The sequence below is a fragment of the Protomyctophum parallelum genome (genome assembly GCF_964188405.1).
Source record: "Protomyctophum parallelum genome assembly, chromosome: 9".
NCBI lineage: Eukaryota > Metazoa > Chordata > Actinopteri > Myctophiformes > Myctophidae > Protomyctophum > Protomyctophum parallelum.
In genome coordinates this window covers 37,715,912-37,728,757 of record NC_139706.1, presented here as the reverse complement: position 1 = coordinate 37,728,757, position 12,846 = coordinate 37,715,912, and the positions used below count along the sequence as shown (strand labels likewise).

At 40.0% G+C, this 12,846-nt stretch overlaps 1 protein-coding gene across 2 annotated transcripts in view; it reads right to left on the bottom strand.

Annotated features, from left to right (window-relative positions):
- Positions 1 to 12,846, bottom strand: part of gbe1b (glucan (1,4-alpha-), branching enzyme 1b) — a 93,122-nt gene that overhangs the window by 6,834 nt on the left and 73,442 nt on the right. For both annotated transcript variants that reach the window (XM_083772883.1, XM_083772884.1), the window contains one exon: positions 6,006 to 6,123. In XM_083772883.1, the coding sequence (XP_083629009.1) occupies positions 6,006 to 6,123 (118 nt within the window). The remainder of the gene's footprint in view (positions 1 to 6,005; positions 6,124 to 12,846) is intronic.

Below are 12,846 nucleotides of genomic sequence, written 5' to 3'. Positions count from 1 at the left end.
ATTTTTGAGTGGTGCAACCACTCCTACAACCAGCAATGTCCGTGCCTACCTATGTGTCTATGTGGCCATGAGCACGAGTATATGACTATAGGATACCAGTAGGGGGCGCCACTCTATATATTTGTACTTCTCTAAATGTTCACATGAATTGAAAATGGTAGACCCTGTTGTAAACAAGTGTAATGCTTTATCATGATTCGTCAACAAGTATCGTTTTTGTATTGACTTGTGCTTTCGTTTGAAATGTACCAATTCTACATACTCTGAAATACAAATTTCAATCAATTTTCAATCCATTTGTAGTAGAGCTGTCCCGGTCTGGCCATTACTCACAGGAATGGCGAACGGTATGTGGCATTTCAACGGCTTATTCCTCATGAATCGAATGAAATAAACGTTATTTTACAGATGTTTTTCCATAGAAACAAATAAAGAGGATGTGTGCAACAGTGCATACGTGCAATATCTTTCCTCCTTAATTGTCGGGATGTGTGACGCTCTTCACAGCGCCCGTCTTGTCTTTCATAAAACAGCCATAATTCTGTGATTTTTCATCCATTTTTTAAAATGTTAAATTCTCCATATTCCGTAGGAAGTTTGCTTTCATTCACTGTATCGTACCCGATTCTATTGTTATTCAGTCAAACGATACATAACCACGAAAAGCAGACATCGGCCTACAAGCTATCATGCACATCATGGCTGTCGACAGCTTGTAGATCTGTTCTTTTGAGGCACAAAGGAGACAGCAGTGCAATAGGAATAATGTTATGATTTAACCCAAATGCGACAAAAGTCATTTCATGTCTATGGTGCCTGCATGCAGAAATAAAATGGCTCAACATGAGTCATTATTTGTACACCATTGTGTGTGGAAAAAAATGAAAGAAATAGACTATAGGGATTTGGCTGTGGAGACCCCTGGTCTGCACCCCGGTCTACTCTCAAGTAGGCTATACCACTCGCACGCTATTAAGCAACACTTAATTTGCGCATAACGTACCGGGGGTCAGCCACGCTGATTGGGTTGATTGAGGTGACGCCCTAAACACACCCATGACTAATTCAGGGCCGTTTTACGCAGAGCACCATGGCGGAGAACGCAGATTACCCAGCCATTATAGCAAAATTACATTGGTCACACCTCCATCATTTCAATTATGTAATAAAACATGGCGGAGAATATGACGCGGATAAAGGAGCGCTCAGCCTACAACAAAATCTCAAAAACGTACTAAAGGTAAGTTTTATCTTTAGTCTCAGAAGCATTTGTTTGAATAAACAGTAATTATCATCATATACAGCACAACACAGATACAGTAAAGAGAATATGGAAATCTAGCATAGCTCATTAGTAAAATGTAAACGGCAAAGTTCTTGCCTATTAAAAATAATACCAGTAGACATATCATTCCTAGGATGAAAATAGGACGGATCAAAGCTCTAGTTTTGCTAGCTTATTTGAACCTGACAGTGCTGGCAGAGGATACAGAGAGCAAGTGTATGAGTATTAATGTAGAATCCATTACCATGTCTGTCTCCAGCCCGTAACATCGTAAAAACGGTCCCCACCAGAGATGAGAAGAATTCACCAGAAGCATGGATGGTACAAAGTCAACTTGGGGCTATTAAATAACACCCAGAATATATTTATCTAGTTATTATATTCCAATATAACAGCCAATTAAGAACTCCATGTTTAACAATATTGCTGCGTTACAGTGCATTTCAGGTCTCAGTTTCAAATACTGTCTGTAATCATTATTGCTGATCTTACCTTCCATATTCTTTGACTATGGAACTCAGAAATTGATCAGATGTTAAAGAGTAACAGTTCTCTGGAGAAGTTTTCCTTGCCATCACTGGCAGATGTAGGCTACAGTACATTATTTTACTCTTTAAAAATAAAAGAAGTTTCCGCAAACTTTGGAAGAAAATATAACTAGGCTTGAATTGCCACCTATTTTGCACAACCCCACACAGCTGTGGTGTGCAAAAATACAGCCTGACTTTGCACTCCATAAGCACAGGAAACAAACGGGTCTTAGCACTGAGCACCACGAAGGGTTAAACCACCCCTGGTTTTATTTTAAAATATCTATACCACAATGTAGAAATACTCTGTTACAAGTAAATGTCCAACATGAACAGTTTGCAGAAAAAGCAAAGAAAAGTACAGTTCAATAAAAGGTATTGGTGCTGAGAGCTTGTTTCAATTTGGGTCCTTAGTTCATACTCAATTCATCAAACTGAGTGAAATTATGTGCAAGTACAAAAAAAGTGTTGCCATCTAAATACACTAACCATTGTAGATTAGCTATTTTCGAAAAGATGAAGTATAAAATAGGGCTTAAATAATTATAATCTAAATCTACAAATGTAGGCTACTACAGTAGTAGCTACAGCTAGTACATAATTGTAGTGGAGTAAAAAGTAACATTATTTGCCTCCGAGATGTAGTGGAGACTGTGGAGTAGAAGTTTAAAGTATACAAAAATAGAAATACCGGTACTCCAAGTACATGTCCCTCAAAATTGTATTAAAGCACAGTAAATGTACTTAGTTTAATTCCACCAGTGTTCATTTCTCATACATCCCTGACAGTGCCAACATTAGCAGATGACTTGTTAACTAAACTTCACAATTTGGCCGGGAGAGATGACGGGGAGGAGGGGAAAATCGTTGGTGCTTGAATTAATAAGAGAGTGAGAAAAGATGTAAGAGAATGTGAAATTTCACTCCTTCACTGATGAAAGCTGAGCTAATATCGTGGAGGGGAAGAGGCTTTTAACCACGGCAAACTGCATCTTAAATAATGCTGAAAATAATGCTCTTAATGGAAGTGCAGAACATTGCCAAGTATGTTTCTGATCCAACTCTACAGAGAGATATTCTCTCTCCACTACAGCCAGCATTTACACATCCCTTCAAGATCCCTAGGTGAAGTTCATCTAAGGTTCAGATAAACACATCGACTTGCACTTTATCAATCCTGGCACTAAATCATACATCATAAACCGCCAATAGACCAGTTTACAGATATTAATATCTGTAAATTAATTGGATTCATTAACATAAAAAGAATCATCAAATCATTTTTGACCTTATTCATAAACATCTACAGTAACTGCCTTTGGGGATTTCGGCATGAAGGGAAAAAACTATGTCAAGGAAAATAGGGTTGCAAACATGAAAAAAGTCCTGGAGCGCTGTGCTTAAAATGCATATCAGTGTTTCTTTCTACATTTTCAAGGACCAACCTATTTCATGCCATTAGCCTTCAGCAGTCTCTATGATGGAAGCCCAGTGGTTGCACTCGCCCTGATATTTTCTCCCCGCAGTGAAGCTGTGCAAGTTTCAAGAGTCATAGAGATGAAAAGGTAAGTTCTAACACTATGAATAATGCACATTGTTTGCTGGAGAAATCTGAAAGTGCACTATATCAGATGCACCTCAGTCTCATGACTCCATGACGACGGCCAACTTGAGTAGCACAAAACATGCATGCAAAATGTTATTCACAGACACAGCCTCACAGTCTGTGGAGAAACCACAAACAATGGCCTACCATCCCCAGTTTCACACAGCTAGCCTTTGTTTTTTATATACTGTATGTACCCATACTCGATCGTTTTCTTGAGGCTACATTAAAAGCTAATCATATTAATGAGGAAGTCAATAAATTATAGAACAATGGTTGAGCTGAGTCTCAGTGGCATAAAGCCAGTGCTGGCAGCCACAACCCCAATCTTTGTTTCTTCCCTTTTCTCACAATTTGTTGTAATTCCCAATTATCCCCACACTTGTAGTCCCCCTGTCACTGCTAACACCTACAATTGGTCGTGTGGGAGGGTGTAGACAGCACATTATATCCTCTGATGAAGTTTCACCAGAAGGGTGTAACGCATTCAAAGGAACGCGCTGTCCCAGTGGTTTCCAAACAATGGATTGGGACCCATTTTAGGGTCGCAGGCCCATTTGTATCGGTCATGAGTAAATATCTTTATTTTTTTTATTATTAACAAATATATTTATATATTTCAAAAGATTTTCCCAAAAAGGTCACACCTTTTTCAAAATATATATATTTTTAAATATTGAATAAAATAGGCTATCATAAATTTAAAAGAAGAAATAGTGAAAATAGCATATGCAACGCTATGTGAGCTTGCAGATCGGCTACTTTCACTATTTCAGAAACAGGGCTAATGGTTAATTCATAATTAGCTCTGTTCCATAGCCTTCCTGCTTCGATTCTGCAAATTTCTGCCCTGCAGTAAGGCTATGCGACTTACCGGTTTAAATCTCAAATCGAAATCAGACCAGCCTCTCCTCTTTAGTGGAAATCTCACGAACGTTTGACCTACTCACCAATACAAACACGGGTTGTGTCAATAGAAAGCCTACTTTCCTTAGTGGAAGCGTCTCTGAGCCTCCCACCACACGTATAAACTGTACTTTTTGGCCAGAAAGGGATTTTTTTCCACCGGAGGAAAAATATTCTCTATGAGGCAGTTCTCTGGGCAATATCAGTAGAGGGCGCAGCGGAGTAACTAAATTTTTTTTTAAATCCCCTTTTGGCCAAAAAGTACAGTTTATACGTGTGGTGGGGGGCTCAGAGTGCTTCCACTAAGGAAAGTAGGCTTTCTATTGACACAACCCGTGTTTGTATTGGTGAGTAGGTCAAACGTTCGTGAGATTTCCACTAAAGAGGAGAGGCTGGTCTGATTTCGATTTGAGATTTAAACCGGTAAGTCGCATAGCCTTACTGCAGGGCAGAAATTCGCAGAATCGAAGCAGGAAGGCTATGGAACAGAGCTAATTCATAATGTACTGTACCTAAATGTATCTAAAAATGTTAACTTTTGGGTCTCAAGCTGAACTAGTTTGGCGTTCTGTGCTATCCCTGTAGTTCTTCTCCCTGCTGAACAGGCGCCCTGACTAACCTGTAGGAGTCACTAATGCACCCTCACCACACAGCTTCCCACCTTTCAAGCACTGTCATTGGGGCTGGACAATTAGCCGAAAATATATCGAACCCACTTTTCACACTTGAAACATAATATCGCCTCTGTTGCGTGGAAACCCTATACGGCATGTAACCTACACTGTTACTTTTCAGGAAATGGGGAAAATAGCCTCATAATAACATATTGCTAATGCGGTCTTGTACGTTGAAGTACAGTAGGTGGGGCACTAGGGATCTACTAAATATACATACCGGTACAGTACATCGGTGAAATATGGAGAAACAACGTTTCTACCTGGCAGCAATGACATGGACCAAAATCACAGAAAGACACTTTCATGAGATTACTGTTACAGGAAAACTGTACATTTCAGCAGTGGCGGAAGTACTCCAACGTTTTACTTATGTACAAGTATCAATACTGCAATGTAGAAATACTGTAAAAGTTACTTTACTACAAGTAAAAGTACTCACTTCTTACACCCACACTCTAATATGAACAATAAGGCTATCACACGGCTAACACTTTCAATATCAAATGACACTGATCATCCTCTCTATCGCTTCTTTAACCTCATGCCATCTGGACAAAGATACAGAACCTCGCCATGGAAAAAGGTTAGTTTTAGTATGAGTTTTGTTCCCTCAGCCACTAAACAAACTGCACCACCAATAGGATGGTTCTGTATACATGTTTTTGTATTGTCTTGGTGTTGTGTGCCACGTATGTGTTGTTTTTGATGTGGGTGTTTGATTGAACAGACTGTGAAGATGAATATCATTCGGGACTATAATTATTATCATCATTGTGCAGAATGTCCCATTTCACAAATTCAAAATGTATAAAAACATCTTTTGAAATGCGACGCATTTGAGCTTGTAGATCTGCTATTTTCAAATGGCCGAAATGTATAGGGCTGAAGTGGTTAATGTATGTCACTACTGTATGTTTTACAGTACTTCAGTAAATGTACTTACTACTTAGTTACTTTCCACCACTGAATGTCAGTCGGCCTTTAAATGAAAATATATTTACCAGCATAGAGTTGGAGCGGCCGTTGAATGGCTCAGCCTCTGTGATGAACTCTGTGTTGTGGTCCAGTCGTCCATGACCGCCATAAACGCTCCTATCAGAGTCCAGCTTGATTTTGTATCTGACAAGGGCTGGAGTTAAGGAGCACTGGTTAGGGTTAGGTTAGGTTAGGTTAGGGTTACTGGTGTACAAGGGAAAAGAGCCAGGATGTTACAGTGTTTTGTCTGGAGTTAAGGAGCACTGGTGTACAAGGGAAAAGAGCCAGGATGTTACAGTGTTTTGTCCACAAAAAATAAGGTGAACAATGTTCGTCGACAACCCTTTTGCACTGACGAAAACGAAATAAAATAAACACTAAGCTATTATGACTAAAACTATGACTAAATATATTAATAAAAACTAGACACAAATTTCTTGATTTCTACATCTCTCAGCTTTAGTTACTAGTTACTTTACACATTTATATTCTAGACATAAAACACGTCAAACAATTAATATTATTAATTATTAACCAATTATTTTATATTTTGCCTATTTGAAAATAGAAAATCTACAAGCTCACACACTGCGTCATGAGCTTGCAGATCGGCTATTTAAAAAACAAGACCACAAGGACCTTTTTGGTGCTATCCCTTTTGGACTAAGTGTTTGTTGTTCTGTCTAATAAACTATACAATCAAATCAATCAAAACGTTTACTTTGGTACTGTATGCTTTCATACCAATACTTTTGTTCTTTTACTCATTTAAGTACGATTTTTAAAGGCTTTTTAATTATATTTTCATATTGTGGTTACACATAGGAGTACATTTTCCAGCACTCTCAGCTGCTTTTTCAATTCAACACAAGCAGCACGTACATGGCACATTTCATGCTCATCAGGACACTCCGACGTGACACAGGATATGATGTCCAAGATGAACACAAATAGAAAACAAAACCACCGCTCATCCAAGGAGCGTGCCGGTCTAATGTATTCAATTCATTACATAAATAATGCATTTCATCAAAAATGTATTGAACTAAACAAACTTAATAATTCAATCTCTTTCTTCTCTACGCAACCTTGGTTGGGCAGAAACATTGTATCTCCATATTTCATATTTTTTTTGCAGAAGTTGCAAAAACAGATGATCTTGAAACTCATACTGCGGCACGTTGTGAGCTTGCAGATCTGTGTTTTTGGCCTTTTTAGTCTTTTAATGGATTTTCTTCTTTTTTCTTTTTTTAGTTTTCGCCTACAGTATGACAAGCACAAAATCAGATTGAAGGTGGTTAAGTCTGTCTGTTTTATAAATATTCAACCAATTAACAATATTAACAAAATTAATAAATAACTTAATTGGATCTATAGGAACACAGGTTCATTTTCCTGAAAATAACAGTTATCTCCATATTCTAATCTTTTGTGTTTTTTCCGTACATTAATAATTGATCATACTACAATGACACAAAAAAGCATCAAAAGTAGCAGATCCACAAGCCCGTAACGGAAGCTTTTGATCTGCTGCTCTTTATGCTTTTGAATTAGAATCCTGCAACGGTTTTGGACATAAGGTTTCCACCCAAGAGACGATATGACATATGTCATACTGTAGTAATTGCTTCCAATCATGCATGAAAAGGAAAAAAAAGAGGCATTATTCAAAAGAAACAAATTACATATATTTTGTACCATACTTTAGATTGTTTATTTTATGCTATTCCTTTTAATGTCATATTTAAACCGTTACATTGCTGTGTGACAATGGTTTGCATACAACATAATTTAAATGTCCTTTTACACATGAAGCAAATTGAATTACATTAAATAACTAGAACTGCACTCTGTCGAGTGCATACTTGCTTGTTGCACACTAGTAGGCCATAAATGGCCAACTAGTGCGCAAGCAGAGTGCGCAAGTACTTTCGACCGCTACAAACTGTAGGTCCTTTAATCCACATATTTCTTACGTCATCATTGAGAGCTAGTTATACATATACTATATATATGTATATGTAATTTGTAAGTTGATTAGCGGTATACTGTGGTTACTTTGAGCCAAAAACCGTCCCAGCCAACCCGCCACTTTTGATGCGTATGCACCGTCCCAGCAAATTGTGCCTGATACGGCAGTGGTGCCAGATTACATACTGTACATGTATACACAGGAGCATTACCTTTAATCCTCCCAACATCGTCATTACGTCACCATCGAAAACCAATTACACTCTGGCATTGGGTCCTTTAATCCACATATTTCTTACGTCATCATTGAGAGCTAGTTATACATATACACATCATGTAATCTGGTCCCAGCAAATCAGGCACAATTTGCTGGGACGGTGCATACGCATCAAAAGTGGCGGGTTGGCTGGGACGGTGTGTACGAGCCGGGCGAATCCACCACTGTACATCTGGAGGGCATACTGTGACTTGCATCTATCTACAGTAAATATGAAACAATTAGCCTACTGTCTAATTTATTTTCATGGTTTCAAATCAAAATAAAAGAGAAATAATCTACAAATTTCATTCACACAGGTCTTCCGTAGCACAATTCCGACACATCATATAGAGTCAGAAGAATGGCCTGAGTGCATGAAACATCACTCACTCTTTCTCTGTGCATGCAAAGCTTTGCAATCTATGAACATTTCAAATCTGTTTATTTTATTATTATATTTTTTTACCAGAAAGGTTAATGAAAGTTAATAAACCAACAAACAAAATGTTTGCACACACACTTGCTAAAGGTACAGTCCTCATGCCCTCCTTATTCGACAGTCAATAATGTGCTGTGCCTCACATCAGTAGCTTGATGTACATTGATTTGAACGATAAGTACCCCTGAACATCTGTGTAGTGCATTATTTGCGTTAGGCTGGAGCAGTCAGGAGTGACAAAAACCATGAGAGAAATCAGACATGCAAAGAGACCCCTAATTGGATGGGTGAATAATCACCTCATCTCCCCATCGGCTATGCTCTGAGGTCTGAGTGAGATCGTCCAACATTGCCTCATTCTGCCCGTAGTCAGGGAAATTCTGCATTTGCTGCCTGCTTGTCTGCTTTGATATTGATGATTAAAAAGAAGTGCTGGTCTATGCATTGTTTCTGGCTGGTAAGAAGCCCCCACCTCTCTTTTCTGCCTCGACTTACTGACAAAAATAGTTACAATTCCAACATGGACACAGTAGAAAACTGTGTACTAATTTGATAAAGCAAGGAAAGCCTAATGTTCATAACTTTACATGTGCCTGTGGACTAGAATTGAATTGGAGAATGTCTGCAGTAATTCAATGCTCCTTGGCAAACTACTCTGTAGTAAGGAAGTGCAGAGCTTCAGCACAATTTGGTAGTTGGCGATATTTTGACCATTGTGTCTTTGGTAGTGTACAGATGGCTGGTACAACAGCTTGCAGTTCAGCTGTAAAGTAATGTAATCAATACTGCCTTTGTGAATAAATGGGGATGATTTAAGAACACAGTCAATTGCCCAATGAGCTGAAGACATGGGAGGCAGTCTAGAGCATGGTGATTGGAGGCATTGATGACCTGAAAACAATCTGGCCATGATCATGATTGCACACCAAGCCACCACTTAGTTTCTCCATCAGGCTGTTTTCTTGGTTTTTCTCCGCTTGGTTTATCTCAGAGCACCCACCGCACATAGACAATGCAGTAAACCGAAAATTGATTCTATTTGATCAACACTTTCTTATTTTCACTTTTCAACCTATCTTCATATAATTGGTCCTCACTAATGATCATGATAAAATAGCACAATTATGTTCTACTCAGTCTGTGTCTCATAGGAGGGCTATGGGCAATTCAGAAACCCGTCCACCAGTGACATCATCGATGAAGCAAATAGAAATCGCAGGCTTTCTATTTCCGAAAAGTTGCAATGCGAAAATGGAAGCCATCATTCTCGCGATAATAAAAAGCCTCCATCGTTTTAACTTTTTTTTAGCGGGTTTGAGAACAGCACTTTGCATTTCTGGAGTGTGGACATGCCCGGAACGGCATCCCAAGAAGTCATAATATGCATTTTGGGGAGTGAGTGTGTGTTCTTTTGACAGTATACAATAGGCACCTCCCGCAAACTTCTGACACATCATCTGAGTCCAGACAGAGATGATGTGTAGCAGGACAATAGCTGTAGGAGCAGCAAAAACTTCATATTCACTGTATAAATGGCGTACATAATGGCAGCACTACTAAGTGTGACTTCTTCTGCTGTAATTCTGTTTAGGAAATTGCTATCATGTAGTTGTGTGGAGAATAGTTAGCTGATAAACTTGCAGCTGCCTAATCGCACAGTGTACATCAAAGACCCATCTACCCAGACAGGTAAAGCCTTCAAGACAAGATCCAACTGGGCTTTCAAATACTAACCCACCAGATAAAGCTCACTGCCTGAGGAATGTGTCCATTGAGAGAGAAAAGAATAGACAACATATTGATGGTTTGAGTGCCAGTCCAAGAGCTGATGTCGACTGAATTCTAATGGCCGACATTGGTGAGGTTACTCTTGCTTTCCAGCTTGAAAAACCATACAAACAAAAACAACAATGTGTTCACTAGGGGAAAAAAGAACACAGTGAGCTCATACAAATGAAAAATCGAGACGCATGTGTGTGCGCACACGCACACACACACACACACACACACACACACACACACACACACACACACACACACACACACACACACACACACACACACACACACACACACACACACACACACACACACACACGCCTGAACAATGAAATGCATGGTCGCTGTCCATGAAGTAATATGCTTGGAGGAACTCTACGTCCGCTCCTTGCTGAACAGGCACCCTGCCCAACCTGTAGGAGGCGCTAGTGCTGCGACAAAGATCACAATTCCCTACAACAGAGTTCCAAATCACAAACCTGTTCGAAGACTGTGGTGGGTGAACACCATTTCAAAATAAAATATAACCAAAATGCATTAAAAAAATAATGGTTCTGTGATACCAACGTTTGAAAGAACTGGGAAAAATAAAAACTTATTTCTGAGATCCAATGCATGAATGTGAAAAAAGGCAGATGGTAGCCCATCGGTATAAATTATGGAAAGTGGGGGAAGAGACGGTGAAAATGTTAGGTCCGTCCAACCAAATTATATGCATATGACAAACCATAAAATAATGCACTTGCTGTGCCTCCAAGGCTCCAAATGAGGACAGCCAGACACGCTGAATCGATTTTCCAACAGTTCACAACATGCTCAGTCGCGTCCAGTTATCTTTTTCAGAGGCAACCGTGATGAGTATCCCAGTGACACGCCTGACCCTCGCACTGTTTTGAGCAAGTATAAGGATGTGACGGCCGAGTTTAATGAAAAAGCTCTTTTGGATTCTTGGAGCTTGTCTTGTTTACCTCCCCTGCCTCTGAGTGGCACTTTCATCTGTCTTCTCCCCCTAATTGGATCCTCTGCACACATTCCCATCGGAGGATCTGCATCTCCTCGCACACACATGCAGCATTTACCTTCCTCACACATTTGCCTGTGTGTTTTCTGCTTCTCTGTATAATGACAGCCAGAGCTTTGCCCTCACATTTATTTGCATTTCCTTTCCTCTCACCCCCCAACGTGCGCACGCGCACGCACGCACACACGCACACACACACACACACACACACACACACACACACACACACACACACACACACACACACACACACACACAGTGAGGCCTCTCTTTAAATATTTAAATAATGCAGTGGGAGGGGAAAAAGCAGCGAAACCATCTAAATGAGAATATATCCTCAAACAGGAGCAAGGCCATTAGCAGAGTGCCCAAGTTCACACACCAACACAAGTCAGAACCTACAATTAGTGCGATTCCAACTGCCCGATGGATTAGGAATTGGATTAGATCAGATTGGAAATGATCAGGAAAATGCAGGAATCACATCCAGTATGTTATTCCTAGCTTGGCATTAAAACACTATTGTACCACCATGGTACAGCATCAGGGCATAGTACTGTTTTAATGATTGGTCGACTGGACAATCTAAATGCAACTCAAACTAGAAAAAGTGCCCTTCTGGGCACAGGTCTCCACCAGGATTTCTTCCTCAGCCTAGTGGGAATATGCGTGCACAGTTTCATCGCAATCGGACGCTGCGTTGAGGAGTTGTGGCGATTTGTACAAAGCGGGCTACTCCTGAAAACTGTAGGAGCCAATCGTGGCCAATCAGGATGGAATATGAGAAATCAAACAAACCTGCCTTGATCACATGACTATGGAGATCATGTGTACCGATTTGCGTGAAATTTGGATAAAATCTGAAGGAGTAATAATAGAAAATGTGTTTTACATATGTCGGCCTCCTGGTGGCGCTATAAAGAGCAGATGTGAAAAATTCCAGGCAAAGGTTTTTCCTTGGCCTCTAGGGAGTTGGCATACAAAGTTATCCACAGATCCGTGCAGTTAGAGGTAAAAACACTTTTCGGCCAGTTATAGCGCCACCTTGAGGCTGAGTTGAAATTGTTGATGTGGCATTTTGTCCTCGGCCTAGTGGGAATGTGGGTGCACAATTTCACAGAAATCACGCGATGTGTTCATGATTTGTAGCATTTTGTTTGAAACTGAGCACTCCTGTGAACTTTGGAAGCCAATCTTAACCAATCAGGATGGAGTGTGAGAAATCTGAAAGACCGGTTTCGTTGAATGGCTCTAGAGAGACTGTGTACCAATTTGCGTGATGTTTGGACAAAATCTGTAGGTGTACTGTGCAAAAACCTGTTTTGCACAAAGCGGCCTCCTGGTGGCGCTATAACAGGCCGTTCTGGAAAGTTTGGGGCAGAGGTTCATCGTTGGCAT